The 25870-nt window shown below is 43.6% G+C and overlaps 3 protein-coding genes across 3 annotated transcripts in view; 2 read left to right on the top strand and 1 right to left on the bottom strand.

Annotated features, from left to right (window-relative positions):
• Window positions 1-1846, bottom strand: part of LOC142579853 (uncharacterized) — a 73958-nt gene extending 72112 nt beyond the window's left edge. Inside the window, exon 1 of the mRNA XM_075690470.1 lies at window positions 1074-1846. Coding sequence (XP_075546585.1) covers window positions 1074-1233 — 160 coding nt within the window. The 5' untranslated portion in view covers window positions 1234-1846. The remainder of the gene's footprint in view (window positions 1-1073) is intronic.
• A 4726-nt stretch (window positions 1847-6572) lies between these two features.
• On the top strand, window positions 6573-15103 carry LOC142579851 (uncharacterized). Its single transcript, XM_075690468.1, has one exon. It carries the CDS (start codon window positions 9826-9828, stop codon window positions 10288-10290), a length of 465 nt encoding a protein of 154 aa, XP_075546583.1. The 5' UTR covers window positions 6573-9825; the 3' UTR covers window positions 10291-15103.
• Window positions 15104-21226: 6123 nt separating this feature from the next.
• Window positions 21227-25475, top strand: LOC142579852 (uncharacterized). Its single transcript, XM_075690469.1, has one exon. It carries the CDS (start codon window positions 23540-23542, stop codon window positions 23852-23854), a length of 315 nt encoding a protein of 104 aa, XP_075546584.1. The 5' UTR covers window positions 21227-23539; the 3' UTR covers window positions 23855-25475.
• Window positions 25476-25870: the final 395 nt, after the last annotated feature.

The raw sequence follows: 25870 nt of genomic DNA, 5'->3' as shown, positions 1-25870 counted from the left end.
AAAGCGGCGAACTGCATGCTTTCCATTAACAGACAAAACGACCGTGAAACACAAGATGCGGAGAGAAAGGACACGGGACTGCTTTGAACGCAGCGTAGCCTTGGCCCGGCGCATCTGTCAATGACGCGACAGATTCGCAAGATGAATTGTAATCAAGCAGCGGTCTTATATGTATGTTAGCGACACAGCAGAGAGTAAAAATCGACGATCATGGTCGACCCCCCCCCCTTTTTTTTTCTTTTTCTTTTTGAAGCCCCGCAACCGTTTCTGCGAAGGCGCTTTGCACTTTCCTTCAGCACAGGCATGACCTTCGTTCGTGTAATTAATTCAACCATACCGAATGCAATTAACGTGAAGAAAATAGGTGTCTTCGATTTCTTTTAAGAACGCGCTGATTTAAGAGCGCTGCGCGAAGAAACAAGACGGAAACACGAAATGAACCAACAAGCCCCGTTTATTGCTGTGTCTTCTATCCGTAGAAGCAAATTAACTGCTCCTGAGGATACTTAATTTCGGACGATGTGTAAATATTTGATAATAATTGCCACAGCCTTTGATGGAGACCGATTACAGTAAGCAACCGAACAGCTAATTATCGCGCGCACTGAAAGTTCGCCAGAAAAGAACATTCGCGGATTTTTTCAATATTTTACGCTGTCCGAATCATGTATTTTTTAATGCGCATAACGCATAACACGCATTAATTCGCATTTATTTCAGAACTACTATGCATGTTTCCGAGAGTCAAAGTGATCTACCACTGGAATACTTCTTTTTCTGACGTATTCGTGAGAATAATCAGATTCAGCTTCAAATAGAAGAGCAGTATTTTAACGCACGCGTTTTTGTATTGCCGGCTCCGCAGCGGCTGCTGAACAGGGTACGCACTCGCGAACCAGGCGATGCATGTACGCGCATGTTGGTCAAGGTCAGCTGCGAACGCTTCGGCGGCGCGCGCAAAGGTTAGCTTCATCGACTGTAGTCTACCAGAACCACCGGGCGCAGTACGACGGAGGATGGATAACATGTACATACATAACAGATGAAAACGGAACGGGGAGCAGTGCACTTACCCAGCGGAACTTCGCATGCGAGGGCTGCAGCGGCAAGAGATCCAGCCGATGCTCCGGCGATCTTGTTGAGGCATATCTGCGGTGCGTACTCCCGAAACGCGCTGGCCACTCCTATGTGGTAGATGCCCAGGAAACCGCAACCGGAGAATGACAGATTCATGGCGCTCGATTCAAGTGCAGCCCAACGTCGCACTCACGACGTCCGCGCGAACAATGAAAACCCGCAAGATACGCTCCTCTGTCTTCGCTTCCGCAGTCTCCGCGCACAACACAACTCGAGCGGTACTCTACTGTTTAAACAAAATGTCGACTTTGGTTACACTGCACTCGCTATCCTTCGCAAATGTCTGCGAGATCGTAGTCGAGGAACGCCTTTGCAGAGTCGATTTGATGCGCAGAAGGAAACAGCGTAGTTACGCATCCAGCCGACAGCGATCGTTCGACAGCTCTGCCGCCGACATCGCCCAAGTCACGAGAGCTCGCCGCAGATGCGCCTCTCCTCCTCATCCGGGGAGGCGTCACATTTGTTTGGGTGTTTCCCGCAGACGTAATCCGCGCGCGGGCGCCTCCTCGCACAACACCGTGCGGGTGTCGCTCGTCGTCGGCTTTCTGTGCTGCTCACTGTGCACTAACGGTGCGTTAAAATCGTCCTTACCCACGTAAAAGGCGTAGCGAATGGTACCGCAGCTTCTTTCTTTTTCAGAGCAGCAGCAGCAGCTGCAACAGTACTTCGGCGGTCGCGAAACGCCGCAGGAATTTCTCTCTGTCGCAGGGTCGGCGGAACCATCAACTAACAAAAAGAAAAGTATCCTGCGGCGGAGGTGTGCCTCGCATCATGGGCTAATCTCATTGGTCGAGAGCTGGTGGCGTGGTGTTGACGTCGAGGTGCGTCATTGCTATGGCAACCAGCTGGCCAGCTGCCCGCGCGCGCTGAGCGCCGGCAGTTGACAGCGATCGCTGATCGCGCATTGGTTCGATTTTAATCGTTTGTCGGGTAATAATGATGCCCGATCTGAGTTATTAGGTACTACTTGTAAAATGACGTAGGCACATTTTCCCCACACGCAAGAAGTCTATTTCTGCTTTGAGAGTCGCATTTGGTTGGGTTCTTCCCGTCAATTGATCGTGCTGTGTTGTCAGAAGGGGTTTTATTGAAAGAAGTTTATTGAAATCGTTAGGCTGACATCTTGCCGAATCGGCAGTGATTTGGCAACAGTTGACGTACATGTGTTTTGCTGTTTTTGCTTCTTTTCTTAGCATTAGTATAACTAGCAGATACGTTAATGTTTGCCGCTAAGCCGCCAAATTTGTTGGGCTCTGTATTCGGAAATTGTCCAAATTGAGCGCATTTTTTAGCGCATTTAAGCTTTTACTTTTGTGATGATATAGCGCTCGATAGCCGAAGCCGTGGACATTTCGAAATAGTTTACTTTCACTCGACAAAAACTTCGCAGTATTGCAAATCGTTCAGAATTACTTGCAGTCAACTCTTCACCACTTTCTCTGGTTTCCTTTTAATCAGTACATGCGCCTCCAAAAAGCTGTATGAAGCTGTTATGAAACATCGAGACATACGCCGTCCAGCGCACCGAGACCAGCAGTGCCCGCTAACGTCAAGCGGTGCCAACCGCTATCGACATCACCGTGCATCGCCGTGATGGCGGCTGTTAGGTCGCGGAGCCTCTCCACTTGCGCGATGTAGAAAATGCGGAAGTAAACTTGTTTGTGATGCCTCCGTCGCCGTGATAGCGCGTTCTGCGCATAAGCAAAGCAATGTGCAGTGTTGCGATTGTTGACATGGCTAACTTGTGCTGTGCTTTTGTGCAAAACCGCCTTGCTTTCGCGGCATCGGCACTGCTTTGTGTAGCAGCGACTGCTTCTCGGAAGTGACCCTCGTTTCCGTCGATTGTTTCTGTCTTCGCCTTTGGAGTCTCATGTGCTACCTGTGTGTGATGAGTCCGCACACCACGAAGTGTCTGTCCTGCGAGAACCGTCACTAGCCAGTGGCTGTGGGTGCAGTTAAACAAATTGCGACGAAGTGACAGGGAGAAACAGCGATAAGTGTGAACGCCTACTTCCTCCTCGGCTTACTGTGTCACCAGCATGATGCTATTTGTTTTCGATCGTGTCCGTCCTCGCCTGTTGGGCTCATTGTGGGCCTCTGTGGGTTTTGTATAGTTACTGAACTTTCCCGAGTGGAACTCAGTGTAAAACTTGGGCTGCAGTTTATTTTCACGTGGGATCCATGGGTCCACCCACGTTACAGTTGTCTCTTTTCGTACTCGTACTGGGTTAGGAATCTCTGGCCTTGCAATCACAGTTGCTCACCTAGTGTTATCGTCTTTGTTTAACCGTACCTAGAGAGCGCGTCCTCGTCACCCATACTAGTTCGCCCTTGGATGTTTTCCAGAGCGTTTATGTCACTCTTATCGCCCACTTGGAATTTGCATACGGCACAAGACCAGCTTGACCTACTGCCCTTGTGGCTTGGACACACAGGGAAATTTACACATAGGATGCTAAACAATGTTGAATGGCATTTTGACATTACACGCTGCGAAGAGGTGCAAAGTACTATTGTTAGTTCAGAGATGCTTTAGGTAAAACAGTTGTTACGGCATAAAAATACGCCAAGTTTTAGTGAGGGTGGTTTATGTTTTAGTACACCGCGTGAACTTGATTGATTTTGCATTCATTGAACTTGATTAGTTACGAAATACAAGTAAGAACTGCAAAGTTCTGCTCTTACTAAAAGTTTTAATCCAGTTACGGCCTAGGTAAGCATGAGATTGATTTTGCGTTCCCAAATTTGTTTCATAATAAGTGTAACTTTAGATGCCAAATATTTATAATTGTTGAAACCAATTTCCAGTCATAACTTGGGCGAGATGAAATGGAATAAAAATTTTAATACCTGTGGAAATCAATTTTTCTTTGTAATTGAGGAAATATGTAAAATAATACCCGAGTCCATATTTTGTAACGAGCCATTTCATTTTCCATTCCACTTTTTTAATCATTTGGGTTAAATTCTAAATGAATCATTTGGAACAGGCCTGGTGGCCTGTTCCAGTGTTGACAGCATTGAGGCAGCATTCTGGAAAGCTTGTTTGCAACCACGCTCTAAAAATGTTGAGAGGCTATTTGTGCAGTTTTTTTAATGGCCATTAGTGGCCTTGCGTTTCAAGGTAATCCTAAATGTCACTGACAGTTAGCGGTCTTTTTTTCACTCGTCAGCACAAGCATGCATGGTAGCTAACTATACTGAAATAAATATTCCTGCTGTAAATACACGTCCGCATTTTGCTATTCGGTATTCGATACTCACTATTTGTATTCTATTCATATTCGACAAAGTTGATATTAGCGTACCTCTCCTATTTTCATATGACGGATGCTTTCAGAACTGTTTAATTAGTTATATAATATATACACACTTTATTTTATGTTCTTTCAGTCTGACTTTTAAGCTTCAGTCAGGTTAAATCTAAGCCAAGTCTTTGAAAATGAAACTATGCTTATATGTTTAACTGCAGAGCTTTTCCTATAGTTGTGCCAACACTTATGGCACAATGAGTTGACAGTATCTTTGTAAACTCACTTCTACTAAAGCACTTCATCATGCTGCCACACTATTAGGGCCTCCCAACAGCTGTTGTGCCATTCTACTTAAATCAACCAATATGGTTTCCCATTTTCATTCAGAAGCCGCGATTGGTCGGTTCATAAGCTAAGGATCCCATTAGTTCACCTTAGGCTTATATTTGCGTAACATTTGTGTAAACATCAAAGAAACCTTTGCCGAACACAGGGCACCACCTATGCATCAAACCTATCTTTTTCTTTTTGAGCAGAAAACTTTTCTTTTATGTTGTCTCTTGTTGAATGGCTGACTTGTGTTTGTTGCTAATGGACATTGATTGCGCCTCCTCTGACTTTTGTTGGGCATCATATGACTTTCCAAGTGGCTTTGGCTGGTTTGTGAAAGCCACCTCAGAATGTTCTCGCATTTGCCTGAAGGAGTGCTTAAAGCTCTTGCCTCTTAAAACTTGTGGCTGAAGATCCAGCCTGAACGCCACATCCACAAAGTGTTTTCTTGATTGGCGTCTTCTGAAGAATGTGCACGTGCGCAGGGCTTTCCCGCGTAGGTTCACTACCGAAAATGTAGCAGTGCTCATTAAATCTAGGCCAGTGTGGAAGTGCGAAGCTTCTCCTGGCAAGTGCATGTTAAACACCTTTGATCATTCTCTATGAGCTCATTGAAAGCACGGAATAGGTAGGAAGCACGCGAACATATTGTCATTATATTAAAGAAGTACTTACCCATATTTTTGAACCTGTAGAAACTCCACCTTGCACTCCTCGCGTGTAAAAGGATGACACGAGCAAGTAGGAAGGTCGAGAAACAGCTAAAAAAATGCTGGACCTGGCGTCATTGACATTATCATGAACGGCATGTTCATTTAGACTTGTTGGTACACCTTGTTGAGCACCAGCTCTAAACAGAGTGACATAGGCCGCGTGGGCATGTAAAGCGTGTAGATTCCAACAAGTCTAAATTTTGCCATAATGAAAGTCGAATTGGTCAACCTGGCAGGCAGCCATCTTGCCTAAGGAAACATATAAATTCAATAAGAACCACCACTTGTGCTTATTATTAAAAGTTCTGGCATGCAAAAATTTATTGTACCAGAGTTCTACTGGAAGGAACTTTGTAGTTCTAAAGAACCTGAAGTAACTTTACACTTAAGAATGCTTTAAGAGTGGATTAACCAAGGGGCCTGATTTTTTTTTAATCATATCACAAGAAGTCAACAAAGACACCGAGGACAACATAAGGTAAATTACTTGTACTTGCTAATTAAAGAAATGATTAATGGCAATGAAAGCGGATGAAAAAATAACTTGCCGCAGGCGGGGAATGATCCCACGTCTTTCCATTAAGCGTGCAATGCTCTAACCAACTGAGGTACCGCAGCGGCGTTTCCCCGTCCACTTTCTTGGGTATTTATGTTTTTACTGCTAGAACTAACCTTGGGAGTGTTAGCCAACGCCACCACTCACAAACCTTGGCGGTGAATGTGGAACATCTTTTCTGTGCTTACTCTACTACTGCTACTAAATCTGCTAAATCTATTAAATCTACTAAAATCGGGCCCCTTGGTTAACCCCCTTTTCTCTCGTTCATTACATAACAAGGGTCTTGAATCCGGCAACATTGATGCCTTCAGGTAGCATGTGTGGGTTTATTGACCAGTCGCCTTCACCCAAAAAGATCACATACTCGTGACGCCTGCGGCAGAAAGAAAGTCCCACATTCGCCACCAAGGTTTGTGAGTGGTGGTGCTGGCTAACACTCCTAAGGTTAGTTCTAGTAGTAAAAACATAAATAACCAAGAAAGTGGACGGGGGAAACGGCGCCGTGATAGCTTAATTGGTTAGAGCATTGCACATGTAATCCGAAGACATGGGATCGTTCCCCACCTGCAGAAAGTTGTTTTTTCATACGCTTTCATTGCCATTAATTTATAATTTCTTTAATTCAATTGGTAAGTACAAGTAATTTCCCCTAAGAGTGGATAAGCACATACACACTGTGGTAGTTGACACTCTTTCTTTTCTGACTAGTTGGTGAGCCGGTTCCACACTTGGAGCAAGGAGAACATTTTCCTGCTTGAAGTGGCAAAGCAGCTGAATATTACAACACAGCACTCATTTTCACTGTGTATACAGCGGGATCCTGTACTGTCTGAAGCTTGATTTCAATACACTGTGGTGAACGTTCCCTGGATTCTTTTTCATGCTCAGGTTCCAACTCAAGCGAGTGCTGTTACTCTGTAGAAAACATAACTGCAAAACCCTGCAATGAAGGCGCATGTACTGGAACTCTGTTGGGGTCCTGTTTGTTTCGGAGTTTATATTTGCATCTCCAAAAGTATGTATTTGAAGATCTGCAGGCTTTCAATGCCAGCATTGTTTGAGAGTTGTCTTGAATTTCATTGGAGGGGAGGAACACTGGTTAAGGACAGCCTGATCGTATGTTATGTTTGCTAAATAGTTGAGGGTTCTACTTATTCATGCATGTTTCTTATAATGTGGTAACCGTTAAAGCTTTTGGAATAATCACTCTGTGTGCGGTTGTAAGTTACCATCTTTGTGTAATAACTTGTTTCGTGCTGCTTGCTAAGCTGTGCATAGTGATCGAGGTTTCTTATTTCTTAGAAGTACTGATGTTTTGAGTGTCACTGCAATGTTTGACTCTATACAAGTTGACATTTGGATTGTGAGCGGTTTTGTCACTATATGTGCAAGAAGTTTGCAATTTTGATTCCTTCAGTATTTTTCAGTGTTTACTACTTTCCTTTGCCAACCACTTGTTCTTGATCATGCTTTCTCCGGTTGTGTTTCCCTTGCATCCGTTGGATCTATGCTTTTATGTTCTCAAAAGTCAAGAAATGTCTGTTGATTCTTGAGACAGATGTTTCCCACCTCCTTTGCTGTCCTTGTTTCCTAGCAGTGAACGACATATTTTGATTTACTTACTGATGAGTATTGGTTACCTTTTGTCAGCTTGAAATTTGCAGCTTATGGTGTTTTTTACTGGCCGATCTGGAGCGAGTGCTTGCATTTCACAATCCGAATCTGCCAGTGGACAGTGAAAATGTTTCGCGGTGGATCGTACCGGAAGTCTGTGCACACACGTCATACAAACTGACTTCCACCCTGTGCATTTCCATGGCCACCAAAATTGCCGTCCCACAGCGAGTGCAAGTGACGTATGCTTGCTATCCTATTTCCGCCCGAATCTGTGCCACGGCAGCGGAGCAAGTGAGGGCGATCCGGCACGGAGCGAGTTTATCCGAAACGACTAGTGGAAAGCGTGAACCCGCTCCAGGTCGACCAGCAAAATGTGGATTTGCCGTGCTGGAGCAATAAATCCTGCTCCAGATTGACCAGTGAAAAACACCATTAGATTGGGGGCTTCCTTGCTGGTCTTCCAGCGGGCTAGTTTGTTAGATCCCATTTGATAACTGACTGTACACCAAGGTCATGCAATGCATAACAGCACTTTCCAGCTATAGAGGAAGAAATCAATGTTTTCTTGTTACAGTCGAACCCACTTATAACGATACTGGTTTAAACAATATATCGGTTATAACAATGAAAAGTTTTCCATGGTGGAATAACCTGCTTACTACGATGCCCTGATGCCACATTATCAGTTATAACGATGAAATCTAGCTGCTGAGTGTCTGTGCCGAAAGGTAGTGAAATGCAAAATCCTTGAAGAGAGAAAAGATAACGAGAAATTCGAGCCACTGCATGATGGCCTGCTGCTCCAACAGCCGCCACACACTCACTTTCCAGCCTTCTCCACGTGCCTCTCTCCCGTCACCCTTCCACTCCTCCGAACACGAATGAGCTGCGCCCATAGTTCTACGTCGCGCCACCCTCCGGAACACAAATGGACAAAGCCAACTGTGCTGCTTGCATGTTGTTCGGTGGCTCCTCATTTAGCGCAGTTCTGCGAACAGCTTAATCATGCACATTCGTCTTTGTTGGTTGCGTCGGAATCGTTCCTGGCCACGCGGTTTCTCAGCCTCGCTTGACTCACTGCCGAAACGGAAGATGGCTTATCCGCCTTCTGATCATCGGCAATGCACGACATTGCCGGTGAAAAGAAAACGCACGGCTACAGATTTGGAAACTAAGTGCTTCTAACCAATGAGGCGATCGTCGCGAATGTGCTTGCATCGGATAACGACGGTGATGGCGGCAGCGATGACATGGTAGGGCAGGCTGCCTCAACGTTGTCCTCACAGGAGGCCCGGCAGATGATTCAGTTCCTCCGGGGCTTTGTTTCCGGGAGCACCCTTCCGCTGCACTACGCGGAGCACCTGGATGACTTGGAGAGGGATGTCGGCAAGCTTTGCGTAAAGCATGCAAGGCTACGGACATAAGTGCCTAGGCTTTTCTCGTGCAAGCCTGTGAGAAGTAGGTGGTGAGATGCTTATGGCGATCTCTCTTCAGCGTTTCTTCTGGATTTCTCAAGCTGACAGGCTGTTGCGGCAGCCCTCTTGCAATCTTTAATTAAAAGGCCCCTTTTGGGGCCACTAAAGCGATACGCCTCGCTGGTGCTCGCATATAGCTTGCCACCTGTGACACCTCTTTGCAGTTATAGCTGTGCCATTCTTTTTTAACGCCGACAGCCACTGCTTGTTACACGCGATCGGAGCGCCAAGGAAGCAGTTAAACAAGGGAACACAATCAGCAGCCGGATGGAGGGAGGTGGTGGGGAGGGCCTCCCTGCCATTAGTTTTCTCACATAAACTCTGTCATCCCCCTAGTTAGATGTTTTTCATGCAATCCGATTTATAACAATTATCGATTATAACAATAGAATTTTCGTGGCACTTGAATATCGTTATAAGTGGGTTCAGCTGTATTTACAAAGTTTAGGTCGAGACTTCTCATTTTTAATCTGGCGATTAGGAACTCCCTATTTGAAAAACTGTGTTCTTCTATTTAACAATTAGTCCTGGTACTGTAATCTCACAGAAGGCAATCTTAATAATCTAGTTTTTCCTCACCCACATATATCTAGTATCACGCATCTAGAACTCTTTACAGTAACTCTGAACTTATTGCATGTAGAAGTTTCTTTCCCCTAGTGTGCAATCGAGAGACTCTTGTTGTTTTTGCAAGCATTTGTTGATGCATAGCCAGTGGTGAGTTAATAATTTTCCCCAGCATGCATTCCCCAGTGTGGTCCTGCACGCAGTTCTCAGAAAGTCGCCCACTGCTGCAGCCGCCCTCGTCTGTCTCTCCAGGTTCCAGAAGCAAGGAGGCTGGCAGTGGGTCGGGGCCTCGGCTGGTGTGCCGCTACTGTGGCTACGTCTCGAGCAACGCCAGCTACCTCGCGCATCACGAGCGGACGCACACGGGCGAGCGGCCCTTCCCTTGCCCCGTCTGTCCGAAGGCCTTCAACTGGAAGGTGGACCTCAAGCGCCACCTGCGCACCCACACCGGGGAGAAGCCCTTTCCGTGCACCCTGTGCGGCCGCTCCTTTCGCATCCGCAGCCACCTGACGGGACACCTGCGGTGCCACTCGACCGAGCGCCCCTACCGCTGCACCCGCTGCCCCATGCGCTTCACCCAGAGCAGCGGGTTGGCTCGACACATGCATGTGCACACCGAGGAGACGCCGCCCGCTTAGGACCTTGGCTCACTGGTGCCCTTTGTGCCTGCACGTTTTGAAAGAAGTGTTCATTTCTTCTTCTTTTTTTTGTCTTGCCGCACCTGTTGATTGTGCCCGTTCTTTTTTTTTTTTTTTTTGGTCATGCCTCCAAACCACTTGCCCCTTGCACTTATAGTTTTTGTGCCTTTACCAATTGTATCTGTTCATTTCGTTTATTGCCACTGTAAAAGCCCAAAGATATTGCATAAAGGGAGGGGGCATGGGTGATCATTTACTAGTGCTTCAAGACTTCGAAAAATGAGAGAGAGAGAGAGAGAGAGAGAGAGAGAGAGAGAGAGAGAGAGAGAGAGAGAGAGAGAGAGAGAGAGGGGGGGGGGAGAAAACCTGAGGAGATTTGTGCAGTTTTCAGCAGCTATGCATTAGGAACACTGAATAGCTGCTAGTATGCCTTAAAGGGGCCATGACAGCATATTTTTTCACAGAACTGTTTGCCCAGCCATGTTCTTTGTATGCTGTGCACCAATAGGAAAGAAAACGTGATCTGTGTATGAATAATGATTCCTGCACTCGCATAACTTCGAAGTTGACTTTCTACTACCTAAAATTTAATCTAAGACATTGCACATTGTGACTCTTGTCATTACAGGCTGTATACCAACATGGTGTTGGCTACCGGTGGCAGAAGCTTCCAGTTTGCATTTTTGAGCAGCCAATTTTATATTGATTATAATTCACAGAGCTCTGAAATGTCTGAATTTGGTGAACATGCTTCTATACTGTTCATTGCAATGCAAAACTCATTTGTGTTGGTTCACCATGTCATGCCTGTAAAAGGAGATGCAGGTCGAAAAATTATTTTTTTCAAAATAATCTTAAAAAATAATTTTTTTATTTTGATTGCAAAGTAATGTGTTAGCACTCTATCTTTATGCGTATTAAAATCAAGACACTTTCTAACCAGAATACTGCAAGAAAATTATTTTCATCGAGGCATGTAGCTGTAGGGGATTTCTTTTCCATTGACGCTCTACTGATGAGCCTCACAACCAGAAGGTTTGCCCGTACGGTGAGCTTTCCTGGTGTAACAACAAGCAAGCACTATAGCCTTAGCTGAGACAGCACGAGCTCGTTCTCCCACTTTTCACCAGTGCTTAGGCGAAGGCTATGCTCCCTAAATATGAGAGGCTGACAAGCAAAAAGCAGTTATTTCACTGTATTTGGGGCAAACTCCAAAATTTGGAGGACACTTAAGGTTTGCCTTTAAGAGTGGAACGTGATAGCATTCAAAGACCCCCCAATGCTTCTCGCGCTTCCCGGCAACTGCAGCTTATGTCACCATAATATTTACTGGGAAATGCTGGTGGTGAACGCTATACATGAAGGTGAGCTTTGCGTTTTTTTTTGGTGGTGTGCAAGGAACCGAGAAGGCTGCATCACTCCTACCAAGTCAGACCTCGAATGGCAGCTGGAAAACGCTATTGTGTTAAAAGGGGCTTGTGTTTGACTTTCCACATAACAGAATTATGTTTCCTGATATATTCAAATTACAATCCAATGCTATCATGTTTGTAGGTTGTGTGTAAGTCGTACGCTATGATTTTTCTGACGCATTTTACTTTGAGAAATTAAATTAGTTCAGTAACTATTTTGTGCTACACGGAGGGCCTGCATGGTTGGGTATGCATGGTTCGTAATGATTATTTCCGAAACGATGGTCAATGTTGGACACGGGACACCGAACGCCGACGCTAGATTTTCTATGATACGGGCCCCTTAATGCTATGGCGTTAAAATGCGACTTAGCCTCTTAACAGCAAGATTTGGTTGCCCTGCCCCAAAGCAAGATTTGCTTAATGTACTTTTGCGGAGATGGTCAGTTCTATAGCCATACTGTGTTTCAACAGAAAATCACAGAAAACTGGTCCTAAAATTTTCTCGATAACTATAGTGGATAATAATTTTGTATAAATAATAAAGCTGAAATGACATAACTTCTAAGCTTATCTGCAAATATTTGTATATAATATCTAATACAGTAGGCTCTCAGTTAATCAAAATAAGAAAAATGGAATTGCTGCTTAAACAGAACAGCAACCTTTGGTTGGTTAGTTTTGCAGGCAATGTAAAAAAAAAAAAATTTAATGGAATTGAATTTTTTCCTACTTCGGGAAAATGGTATTAAAATTCTTACCAAAAATGAAGCCTACAGCCAATATAAATGGAATTGCGACAGCCATCACTGTTTGCACTTTTCCTTTTTGAGGTCTCTCACCAGTTTTCTGCATTCTTGCCAAGGCAACAGCAAGGCGCCCTTGCCGGCTTTCTTTAGTGTCATGGGTAGTGTGGCTCCACCATGATCGTGGCTTGCTGTGGTTTCTTTGTGTTGCATTATCGGTGACCTGTGAGTTTTTCTTGACCTTTCCAATGGCGGCACAGAAACACCTGTGTAATGCACTCAACGCTGCAGACGAAGGTCTCTCGAAGTTGTCGATGACTTCAAGTATAGTTGCTTTGTGGTGCTAGCATTAGTCGGTGGCTGCGCGCAAGTAGAAACTTTGTAAGAAGAAGCTTTACAAACAGGTCTGCTTCACCCGTTATCGGCTATTGGCTATCTGCTATCCACATAATTAGATCGTGGTTTTGGCACGTAAAAACCCCAGAAATGAATGCTGTCAGCATTAAAGTGTCTGTCCTCTTCAAAAGGGCATTTTGCATGCCCTTGAGATCAATCTCTCGGTAAATGGAACTCGCAATAAACGGAACTTATTTCTCTGGTCTTTAGGTTTCATTTAAGAAGAGTCCATTGCATAGATTATCTTATAACACTCTCTTGAAAGTGGTATAAAAGCCCAAATCTTGCACGAGAGACCCAACTTTTCCCACTTCCAGGGGGTACCAGACTGGATATTGAGAAATTAAAATCATATTTGAAGTATGTAATATAATAAACTCTATATTGTGCATAAATTTCATCCAGTTAGCTTTATTATTAACGAAAGAGAGTCTCTGAGGAGCATCTCCCCTTAACTTCTGTCATGTCGTTGAGGGTTCACGACTGCCTTACGCACAATGGTGCAGCGAGAGGTGACAGCTGGGCTGTCTGTAAGTTCGTCTGTAAATTTTGTTCTTCACTGCCTGTAAATTCGGTAACGAAGGTGAGCTCCTTCGTTACTGAAGGACTGCAGTGCCGTCATACTGTCGGTGTGCCATGGTATACGAAGCAGTTCTAAACCAACAGCTAAATAAAACAAGTTGAGCGGCGCTCGGTAACTATTCAGTGTCCGTCGTGTCCAGCTGCTAAAGCTTGCACGGATCTCCCCAAGTATTTCCTTCAGTTGGGTCACAGCTGGCGTTGTTGTATGACCCCCGGAGCTCATATGTTTCTTCCGTGTGCAGCTTCTGCGAGTCTGAACAGAGCTGGAAAAGTTGTATCTGACGCTATACAGCCCTGTTTTGTGAGGGAGAGAGGACATCCTTGCCTGGCAGATCTGTGCATTGGCTATGCCATAGGCATGGCCGGTGGTGGCACTGCCCAAAACTTCACGTTTTGGGCAGTGCCACTTTCAGTCGTTTTCAGTCACTGCACACTGAGCGCCCTACCGCAGTATAATGTTCTTGTTAGAATGGCGTTTAAGAAAGCCCTGCAGTCATCTTTGCCTCTTCACACTCACGCATTTCCTAAAAAATTCTATGTGCTATTATCGCGGTAACACACAAGGATAGCAATGGGGATGTTTTGTATATTTATTCCTTTATTAAGTGTGGTAACCTGTGTATGGCCCTTCATCTTGAGTCTTCAATGGTGCCTGCTTGAGCATGGTGTAAATGTTACTGTGGCAACTTATGTGGCACTGCAGAAAAAAGAAAAAAGGTTCGTCAAGTTGTGGTTTTTAACATATTGAAACGGCGCAGTGGGTTATGAGAGACATCCTTGTAGAGGGCTAATGATAATTTTTAACTTCCTAGGGTTTCTTAACATGCACAAAATGCAAGGCATGTGAGCGCTTCTGCATGGCCTTCAGGCTCGGCACCGCAGTGTCGTAGCCAAAGAGCCACTACAACAGATATCATCACAGATTGCCCGTTTCACTGGAGCTCAGCATTTTATGCTGGGCTCCAGTGAAAAACATGTGCTATGTGTGTATGTCACATAGCTTTTGTAGCAAAAACGTCTGGTGCGAGCTGGAATAGAACGAGCAACATGTTTGGCCCATTTGGAAAAAAAAAAAAAAAACTCCTTTGTTATTTTAAAGCCTTTAAGTGCTGGCAAAAAAATCCCCAAAAGTGTCAGGAATATGACATTTTTTTTTATTGTGCAGCTGGATAGCAAATCTTTTGCAGATTCGAAGTATATATGATATGGGGGTAGTAAATTCACAACTTTTGTCTGAAAATGCGCAAATGTAAAGCGACGAGGCGCTGGCGGAAGCTTCCATCCATGTAACTTCGTCCACTGTCATGCCATACCAAAACTATCGTCATAGTCAGTGACAACAGAGTCCCCTGAAAGTGTATATAGCACTGGGAACACTGCTATCAATGTCAATGTTTTCATGCAAAAGCAAATCATCTTCGGAGCTTGACGACTCAACCAAATGAAAGCCGCACTTTTGCGACAGATGCAGCAACATGGGACTGGCAACTGCCAATTTTGAAATATCTGCTGGACGAACATAGCCGAATGAAGTTTGTAGGCCCTCTAGCAGCCAAAGAGGGAATTTACCAGAATGTCAAAATTAATTGGACAAGTGCGGCCCATTACCAGCAATTAAGAGTAGTGTCCAAACAGGTGAATGAACCATACTCGTCCTCGGCAAAGAAAAAAAAAGAACATGTAAGCGAGTAAGACTCGTCTACGGCACTTAAAGGGTTAAAATATCACTGCAGGCAATTTTGCTTTTAGGAACAATTCGTGCAATGCTCAAAGCGTACTGTATTCATATTTGTCTTTGATTTGTTTCTGTGATTGTAAGGAAGCAAAACTGGTGCTGTGGGTGTGCCAACCCTCTATTTATGGGGTCCTCAAAGGGAATGCTGGTAACAGGTGCCATATTGCTATTCTGTTTAGCACCAGCTGTTCTTGGCCTTGGCATGATGAGCTGTGCAGAGGGCGACAAAATGGCACTCTGTGCAGGAGCACGCCACTGTTTAGTCCTGGTGAATCGTCTTGAATGGCTTGTGGTCACACATCTCGGGCTTCAATTGCTTAGTGATCAGAACAAAGGCGCAACCCCCTGTTGTGAGTGCTTATAGAGCTAAAGTCCGAAATGCACAGGTCAAGCCCCTGGATTGTCCACACCACTGTGCTCTCTCAGTGCACTCCAAGCACTTGGCGACAGTTGTGCATGGAACGTATGATGTCTAGCACCACCTGTTATGGTTTCAGACTCACCTGCGTTCATTTTATCGCACTTTGCAGTGATGAACATCTGCTAGATGAAGAAAATTAAGTTCTGAATGTTTGGCTTCTCCTTGTCCAGGTCGCTCTTGCAGAAACTACTCTTAAGCTGGATTACAGCTGTCGGCGGCCTCTTGCTTTCTTAAACAAGTCCCATGAAATTGCATTAGTGCCGACACTGCATTGTGCTTTTGGCTGAAAATCTTCCTGTGGGTCTCAGTGCCGGACATCTCCGTCTTAATCCATTGCATATCCAGAATCCGAAGTTGTCATCACAACCCCCAAAGTCAGCCGAACTTTGTTGTTTCTTTGGTTGATAGCTGAGCTTCAGGATTTTTTTCCCCCGTTTATTGACCTGTGCTTTGCTATGTTTACTTTGGTACCATTTGCTCTTCACAATAGGACGGAGCACCTTGTCTTATGTGAGCCCGGTAGTTTTGCTCTAGACAATTTCTGAAAGCTTGCTTGCTTCTTTATCTTTCTCTAATTCAGGCAGCCACTTAGCATGCTTTGAGTGAGGTAATGAACCTCGCTGCTGCTTATATCCACATTGCCGGTTTCATGATTTTGTTGTGTATTCACTGTGTGTGCTCACTGTAGCTTCTGTGGCACTGTTAGTCACATGGTCACTTGGAATCGGGGTGTCGGAACGAAATGTTTTTCATTCTGCTTTTAGTTTCATTCCACTGAAAAGTGTTCCATTCTGGTTCTGCTCTGCAATAAAAAAAAATGATCTGTAAAGATTCATAACGGTATTGTTTTGCCTGCAAAAATATTTGAAGCAAAGTAATGACAAAAACATAGTATTTATTTTTCTCGATAAGTGAATTATGAATTTTGAGATCATGCTCAATGACTTGAGTCAAGGCTTTGAGTGTTGCTGCCATTCATGTAGTGTTGGCCGAACACATTTAGCCAGAAACTTCGTACTCGGTACTGAAACTTGGCAAGAAAAAAAATATTTTTTCTGGTATGTTGCCTCTTGGCGAAACTCAACAATAAAGGGTCAAACGAATGATAAAACTTCAGTAACAAGGCATTGTCCCCTTAGGAGATGAAATGATAAGCTCTTCAGTGCGTAAGCCCTGGGTTTTGCTACGATGCTGATCTGCCGGTGCACCGAGAAGCAGGCTTAGATTAGTGGAGCACTCGGCCGGCTATCGCTCACACTATCCCTGCCCGAGATACGCGCTTCTTTGAATCTCCGAGATACATGTTAATTCTGACATTGGTTGACGTCGGTTGTTTCGGATTGCCAACTTTCCCCTTGAACCAAAAACAGATCAAAAATATTTCGGTTTCACTCCAAAACAATAAGTAACGTTTCGGTTACGTTTTTGTTGCGGTAAAAAATAATGACCTTTTTTTCGTTTTTTGTTTATGTTTCAGTTCCGTTCCGACACACTGCTTGGAATCATTCAGTGGCTGTGAATGTCCCTCCAGCTGTCAATGCATGCATACTTGAGTAAATCTTATTTAGCAGGTTTTCTTCCACGTGCTTATGTTGGGGCATGCTGAGTCATTTTACCTGTGTTATGGACCTCCTCGCATCCTGCATGCACCTGCTCATTGTGCCAGTATCACCTGGCAGGCTATTTTCTAGGGCTCTCACAGAATTCTATGAAATTACTGTATTAGGTTCCTCAACATTTCAGGGCCTCTTGCTGTCATGCGAGTCTAAAGTTAAATTGTGGCAATTCTTGTTAGCTTTAGCAGATGTATATAATAGTCTTCTCTCTCATTCTGCCAATTGGATCTTCAGCTTCACATTAGTGTGGGAAATGTCGAATTCAGAGTTATCAGGAACCTCTACGTCGCCATCTAATAGGTATAATAGGTAACAGTAATTGTCTAATAGGTATAAATCAGTGATGTTGTGAATGTATCTGTTTACTTCTGTAAGTAAACATTCCCGAGCTTACCAGTTCTTCATGCGGTAGAGGAGAATGCCCAGTTGCTTACCTTTATGACATCTTTAGTGTCATCACACAAAATATTCTGCACAACTGCCAAGTGTTCACTGTGCTACTGTTCAAAACTTTTCTGTGACTTTGACTCAGCTGCTAGCCAGAAGGATTCTTTGCTAAACCTTCTGTTGCCACGAAGTCTGCAGTTATATTGTTTCTGCTCTGAGAAACAATGTTGTGCTATATCTGTGTATTAAAGTGCACAGGCCCATGGTGAACCAATTTCATGAGCCTCCATATCTGCTGGTTGCTGTAGTGGTGCATTCGCGTCGCTTGTCATCATTTCGTTTTATCGGGGCAATCTGGATGTCCCATATTTGATTCTGTATGAGCATAATCTTTTGACTCTTGTCCACAGTTTTGTTCTTTCTTGTATGATCTTAGCTGAGTATTTAAAAAACACCATTGAAGTTATTAAGGTGAAGGGCTGTGTTTGTGCGAGGCGGTAATGATTACAAATGCAGCCTCTGCAGGCATTATCACTGCTGATGTTCCTATACCACTGTATGCTGGTAGTTGTCAATAACGAGACCTGCATCGTGTTTAGTGATGATAGATGTTGTTAAGCATTTGACTCTGACAGTTCACCACCATTGCTCATACAGTCAGGATAGCTGTTGCAGAACATGTACAACCAATTAGCAGTGTTTGTTATCTTCTCTGATGCTGCTTAGTGCTGTCTACATTTGTTTCTGTCACATTTTTAGTAACCACTCACTGTGTCTGTTTTTTTTCTTTGCTTTAGTTTGATGCCCTTGACAGAAACTACATGTGTGTAGCATAGATGTGCATAGTGAAACAGAACCTTTGGAAACCATAAGCAATTCTTATGGACATTTCGGACATTCTGTGGAAGAAAAGAAAAGTAATTGCACGTACAGTAGAACCCCGTTGATACATTTTTCAAGGGACTGCTGAAAATAGTTTAAGAGACAGGAAAACTTAACAGTGATGAAGGCTTCAAATCACCGCAGCGATGTTAGAAACAGCTCCAAATGGCTGCCGGTACAGTTATTAGCTGGCTCTGCACTTGTACTGTGATTGGAGATGGCGCGTGCAGGCGTATAATTTAGGGATACTTGCTATGTTCCGTGGCAGTGGCCTCATTCCACTCTTAATATACTTCTCTGCATAACATGACTGTAGTGTGGCAAAAGAGAACTGGTAAAAACTACAACTGCGCAGACACACTCTTATTGGGACTGACAATCACATATTTCCGTAATGTCAGGGTTGGGCCACGGGTGGGGCTTGACAGGCTTAGCTGCGATACTGTCTTCGTAGCTATGTGAGAGTGCAAATTTGCCTCTGCACGGCTGAATTTTTGTAACTGTCACATTTAAATGTGGCAAAAGCAGGAACGCTACAGAATGGTGACGAATCAAATGGGAATCAAATAGGATAAAAGTGATTTAGGTTATGACTGTGAATATGCCACATAGCACCTGGGAAAATGCAGCAGCGAGAAATGTATCAACATGGTCCTATTGTATTTGCATTTTAATATTGCAGTGGGCTGAAGCACGTTCATGTCATCCCTTGATAAGGTCTTGCTTGCCTTAAAATAACGTTTTTAATTATCAATGGCACGCAAGGCCACATCATGGTACAAGCATGTGGTTGACGTGCTGTGTTATACTTGTACGTATTTATTTATGCTGTGTGTTTTATGTTGTATTGTTATACATGATCACCAGTTTGCTGCCCAATTAGTTGAATAGAAACAACCACTAATAGGGTATGTAGTTGCATTTCAGCTTCATTATTTTCAAAGCTATGGAATGAGGTTTGTAAAACAATAGCTTATTTAGAGAGAGACTATGTGTATATGAAAAAAAAAAGATGCTGATATTTCTTTGTATAGAATAACAATGCAAAACAAATATATTTTATATTGTATAATATGTGCAGTAAGAATTTTCTGACTTTTCTGCTCTTTTAAGAAGATGCGGTTTCATTTTTTTGTGCTGTTAAATTGCTCTGTTTCTTAAGGGCCACATTGACTGCCAGTGGTCGCATAATCACAAAGTATGTGTGTTCTATTTTGATGTCTTTTGTGAGCTATATGTTGGTTTATTTAGAATTGTAAGCATATCGCTCGTGGTTTTATGCTGCCTCTTTACTGGCAATGTGATTGCAGAAACATATATGGAAACAGGAAAGTTTACAGTTGTATCTCCATTATATTTGTGGTAGTAAGCGTAACCTGGATAATTTTTGAAATGCTGCAAGAGTTAGTGTATCAGAAGAGCTTTGTTGGTCGCAACTGATGTGAGGAAGAAATGACGAATTTATTTTTGAAACTTGACATAAGAAAGCAACATTCAGATTGTGAGAGACACAGTAGAAGGAGAATCTTGAACTATCTGGGTTATTCACAGTTGCTTGGTGTGCACTAAAACGTCAGCCCATGCACTTTTTTGTGTTCGACTTCTGTAAAATTGTAAGCACTATATCCCTTTTTGCACTCGGAGGCCCGGAAAAAAAGAACCAGCGACCATGTTGAAAAGGACAGTGGAGGCGATAAAATAAGATACAAAAGCACGTGACTACCTAAATTGTCACGCTTGCCTCGCAAAAGTGAAATGTGAAGAATCGGTATGTGGTATAGCTGAAGAAAGCTTGGTCTGGCAATGCTTTGTGGTCACGTGAGTGCCTCATTTGCTCTAGGATTACTGGATAGCTCTTGTCACTTGTGTCTTTTGTGGGAAATTCGTGCCACTATGCTCTCGTGAATGCATGGACGTATAAGGAGACATGTAGAATTGAACCTCCAAAAGATGTTCACAAAGGGGGTGGGGTGCAATGTCATGTATTAGTAGTTCTACAAAAGTGTGTCTTTCATGTCACTACACTGCATCATAATGCGAGCTGCTTTTGTGGTAAGTTGCTGTGTGCCACAAGGTTCCTGTAGTAAATTGGAAGTATGTACCGGTTCTACAATGCATAGAATGTACTTGATGCAGCGGAATCATTTTGTTGTCTACAGAGTATGTACAAAAGAGAGCAATGAAATGGTAAGCAGTATGTTTTTAGAAACAAGAAGGTGGTGCTTTTCGCTTTATTTCTGCCCTTGCGACTGCATGAACATTAAAAAACCAACACTTGCCATACAACACCAAATACAACGAGTTTGCCAGACCTTCCCTTTGTGTGGTAATTCATTATTTGAAGTGAGAGATGTATTGTCTGTGACTCGGTGCTTAGCCATCAATAAATGCACCTTACTGTGTGCTCACAAGTTAGACCACGAGAAATGGACTAACCAACACATATGCACATAGGCTCGTAGACAGTTTTACTAGTTACTCTTGCATTCCCCACACAAGGCGTGCCTTTGAAATGTGCTGTGTGGCTACCAGAAAAAAATAGATAGAGAGAGAGAGCTAATTTTGTTAGAGTTAGCTTAAAAAAATAGTGGGGTTGACTTGAGAATCCTTAACGGGCTTGCTGCTTTCTCTAAATGAATATGAACATTATTCAATTCAGTTGTTAATGTGATTTCGTTCTTCTGTTTGCTTTTGAATGTTCATTTCTCAATTAATTTGTTCATGGTTTTCTTGAAGTACTAATTTGCTCACAGTTGAGTGACACCTAGAAGGAAGAGACAAAATTCATTACTGGTTTTCATAAACTTTTGGTAATTTTTGGTAATTATGGTGACCTTGTACAGGTACTGCTATGTCGCAGAAGAGCTTGTTATACTGAAAGCTGCCTCATATTGAGTTTGTTTGGCTGAAACTTTCTTTCATAGTGTTAAATGTAGTGCCCGCAAGAAATATAAAAAAATGAATGTCATTCAACTGAAGTCTTCATTCAAGTAAAATTTGTTGATGTTCTCAAAGATGATATGTAGAAGACAGGAACAGGAGGGGCAAAAAGAACACGAACACCAGCCATCTACTGAAAGGTCACACCGTGGCACTTAACATAACCTGGTGACTAACCTTATAAACCATTAATTCCTACTTGCTCAACTCTCTGTCATTAAAAGGTCATGGAAGTTTCACTTTAGTTTTGTCAAGGAACTTTGGCAAGTCCTGGACATGCAAGAGAATAGCCCCCTTTCTCAATGCAGAAAGTACAACTTGTGTATTGTACCGCCCAACCATCATAGTGCACTAGGATTTCTAGCTGCAGATTTTGTACTTAAAGCAATAGCACTAGTGTTCACACAATAGACCCAAGAAAGGTGACAGGATGTGTCTGCCATGTTAACACTGCCGTTATCGCTTTATGTACAAACCAACTAGATGGAGAACAAGTTCTACTATGCAGGTTTTCTATTTACACGGTGTTTATCACCTGTATGTTAATTGCATAACTTTCTCGTGTTCTAAATGTGCAAGAGGATATTGTGGAATCTCAACACTGGAAGTAGAATGGGCAATATGTAGTGTTTCTTCCTTGATGCTGGAGTTCATGCAAGCGGCATTAGAGTGCATTTATGTGCTGCATTAGTTTTGAGAGGCTCTGGCTCTGTTATTAATGAGCTCAACTTTGCCCATCATGTCAAACTTGAAATCATTCTATCTAACATATAAGTGCATCCTTGAGTTTGCTGCTGGATAATATACACATATTTGTTCAATAATCTTTGAGCTACGTGCTTTGGACATTGGGCTTTACATGTGTCACAAGGTAAAATGCTAATCTGAATGTTTGTTTATTTGCTAATTTCGCTATGTCAAGTCTGAGCAGCAGTCAGGAGAGACACGTAAGTGTAATGGGCAGCCGTGTTCTGTTTGCGCTAGCGGCTAGGATTCACAGTACTCTCGGTATTAAGGTAATGATACCAAAATAGCAAGGTGGAAAAATCGACAACCAGCCCACGTAGTGCTTGATCAGCATTTCTTCGCCAATTTTCATTGTGAGTTTGGCCTTGTGTGTGTGTCATTTTGCATTGGGTTTAATTTGTTGAGGAAATTGAATAAACTGGCTAAAAGAAAAAGCTTCTCTGTGAAGTGAAATTTTAGTGGTGTCAGCTGTACTTCCAATTTGCTGCCCCATCTGTAGCATGTATGCTTTTGTTTGGACCATGACAGAATCTGCATGTTAGAAGTCCTTAAGTCAAAGTATTCGCACTTGAAGTCCTTTTCTAGGGCTGGAGGATTATTTTTCTTCTTTTAATTGATTGAACTTCCATTTCTTACACTTACAATCGTTATGCGAGAAATTCGCCTCAGGGTGTGGCTGAAAAGAGTGCGGTCAATTACAAGTGGTTCTTAATGACAAGCACCTTAAGCGCGTGGTGTCGCATCCTTCTTGATAGTTCCCATTCCATTGAATGGTTGACTGAAAGTTGAGGTCTACCTGGTACTCCCAGTGTTTTAGAGCTGTTGACGGCAAGGATAAGGCTGTTCCTAAACCTGTAGAGTGCTAGAGGTCTCTAGGTGTAGTGTGACCGACCTTGCATGTCCCAGAGTTGTCTGCAGTCTTGCATACAGTGGCCCGGAACTTTTGACAAAGGTGGCACCTGGCCTACCTTTGCTCATTTCTGGCTTGAGTAGAAAACACTTCAGTCCAGGATATCAAGCACTTAATTAAAATGAGCAGCACTCGGCACACTGCTCACATGTATAACCGCTGATCAGTATTTGAAACAGTGCATGGTCAAAAATTATTTTTGATGGACGATTGGGTAATCCTATTGTTTGGAGCCAAACTGCCCTCCGTGCCTCCATAATGTGCAGATACTTTGGCTGTGCCAAGTGTGACGTGTCCTAACAGCCTCAACTGAATAATTCTTGTCATTAGCACATCTGCTAGGGTTGCTCTCTCCGTGGCACATTTCTCCAGCGACCTCTGACTCCTTGCAGGTTGTGGATCCAATGTTCAGTGGTCAGCACCAGTCACTGAAGCTGCAAGTGGCCACCAAATTGATCCATGGCATAGACAGAGGATGTCCGACTACACTTCGCAGTGCTACCCAGATGAAGTCAGCACAGGGGCACTTGCAGATGGCACTGCTGATCTCAACAGTGGCAGCAGAGAAGCGCAGTGGCGAATGCGCCTGCGGAACCACGACGCCGAGCGTCCGTACAAGTGCCGCATGTGCCCGCGGTCCTTCACCCAGAGCAGCCACCTGAAGCGCCACCACCTGAGCCACACGGGCCAGCTTCCATTCAAGTGCAGCTTCTGTGGCAAGCGCTTTGCCCGCTCCGACAACTGCAGGACGCACGAGAAATCGCACATGCGCGCTATCGGCCGGCTATAGCTGGAGCGGTTGCATCTGCCCGCACCGTGACGATGTTATGTGGCTCCACTTCTGGCTGCTTTGGATCGGGGAGGCCAGGGGGCCTGCTTGTGCAGCCTACCATGTGTTTTTGGGTTGTGTGTGTAATAACGGGTTGGGTGTGTTCCTCACTGTCCTCCTCAAGCCTCATGGTCCTCTGAACCATTACAGTGACTGGATGGCAACAGACATTGCTTTTGGACCCAACCAGCCTTTCGAACTCTTTGCAGTGTTGTGAGTACCACATGTGGTTGTCCCAGCCACAACCACAATTTCAATATTGTAAAGCTTGTTTGTTTTCTGAATACATTCCGACAAAGTGTTGCTGCATTAAAAATGGGCACCATTGTGTTTAGGTTTCAAGCTGAGTGGACATTGGAGCTCTGGCCAGCAAGATTTTCCTACTGCTTTTCTTGTCCGCTGCATGATTTGTTTGGATTAAATGTTTGCATTGCTCCAATACAGCAAATTTTATATCAGTAGCAATCGGTGAAATTTACTTTTCCTTTAATGAGTTGTTTGGAGTCAGTAAAAGCAACCGGTGCTCTGGGCGATGTAAATGACTCCACACACAGCGAAGTAACTTTGCATTTGGCCACCTTTCACTTGAAGAGTCTTGCAGAGTGTGGAGATGCAAGGCTCAAATTACAGCTGTAGCTCAGCTTCGCAGGCTGTTTAGCACAGCTACACACTCTTGTGTACCTGTACTCTGACCTACAACCTCTGGGACTGGCCTGGCTGCTCAATATGTTATCTGAACATGCTATCTGATGGCTAATGGCTATTGTGTACTAGCATGTTAGTTCCTCTTTTCTTCCAACTCATTTCTGACTCTTTTCTAGGTAAACATAGATATTTACTTTGTGAGAAATGTTCATTTTCAAATGGCGGGTACTTGCTTTATTTTTTTAAAAATGTTTTGAATATTTGTGCAAGTTGGGGGGGGGGGGGTTGTTCATTGTTTATTTGTGTCCACACACTGGGGCTAATGCAACTAAATGCTGTACGCAGTTGAATGCTGCCAAAAGAGTTGCTCAAGTTACCTGTTCAACTTTTCCTCGACTGTTATGGCCAGCATCTTGTGTTGTAATTTATTACAATTACATAATTATATTCCATGTGTTGAGGCAGAATCTCTAAAGCAGAGGTTCTCAAGTTGCGTGTGCATGGCTTTTCCTAGCTTGCATGTAGCATACAGTTTTCTAGGCCAGATTGGCCGAAAACATTATGACGAGCTTGATGGCTTCTCTGGAGCCGTGTGATCAATGCATCAGATGTGATCTGCAAGGGAAATGCAAACTGTATTTCTGAACGTATCATTTAAGGTCAACCATATGGTTGATTGTGATAATTGAAGAATGCAGCTGAACAGGATTATTTAAAAGTGACACTTGAGCTTCACAGACAGAATTTGTTTCTTTGGATTCATGATGGCACTGAGTAAATATACAGATATTTGTCCCTGATGTGTATGGTTGTGCATTCACTATGCTTCCTGTACTTCTTTTCTGGTATGCAGCTGAATTGCAGCTGATCTTATGTCTGACATCAGTGTTTCGCACAAAAGAGTACGAGAAGTTTTTTAATAAAATGTTATACCATGCCATTGTCTTTGACTGCGAGATAAGGATAGCCTGTTATTTATACCTTGGTGGCAGAGGTGAGGCTTTTCTTTTACATTCTTTCATTAGCCTCACTATAATTTTGTTTTTCTTTTTTTGTGAGACAAGGATGTCCCTCTTTGTCCCTCTCCAGCAAAAAAATTAAATAAATGACTTGTCTTGTGATTATGAGATGAGACGGAACACTCCTTTACAATGCTGGCTATGTGCTGTATTTCTGGAAGTAGGTTTTACTTTGGTTCACCTGTGGGATACCTACAGCGGCTTTTGCCGACTTCATGGCACGTTGATGGGAAGAGCCTTGTACCAGCCAAAATTCCATTCGGTGAAGTCATTGCGCTGTAATGAGAGGTTGTAGACTGATGCCAGGACATGT

Source organism: Dermacentor variabilis, chromosome 4, assembly GCF_050947875.1.
Source record: "Dermacentor variabilis isolate Ectoservices chromosome 4, ASM5094787v1, whole genome shotgun sequence".
NCBI lineage: Eukaryota > Metazoa > Arthropoda > Arachnida > Ixodida > Ixodidae > Dermacentor > Dermacentor variabilis.
This window is presented reverse-complemented; position numbering and strand designations above follow the sequence as displayed.

What these genes read in the sequence shown, in the direction of transcription:
- LOC142579851 (XM_075690468.1), top strand. Translation starts at nt 9,826, where the DNA reads ATGCATTCCCCAGTGTGGTCCTGCACGCAGTTCTCAGAAAGTCGCCCA.
- LOC142579852 (XM_075690469.1), top strand. Translation starts at nt 23,540, where the DNA reads ATGTCCGACTACACTTCGCAGTGCTACCCAGATGAAGTCAGCACAGGG.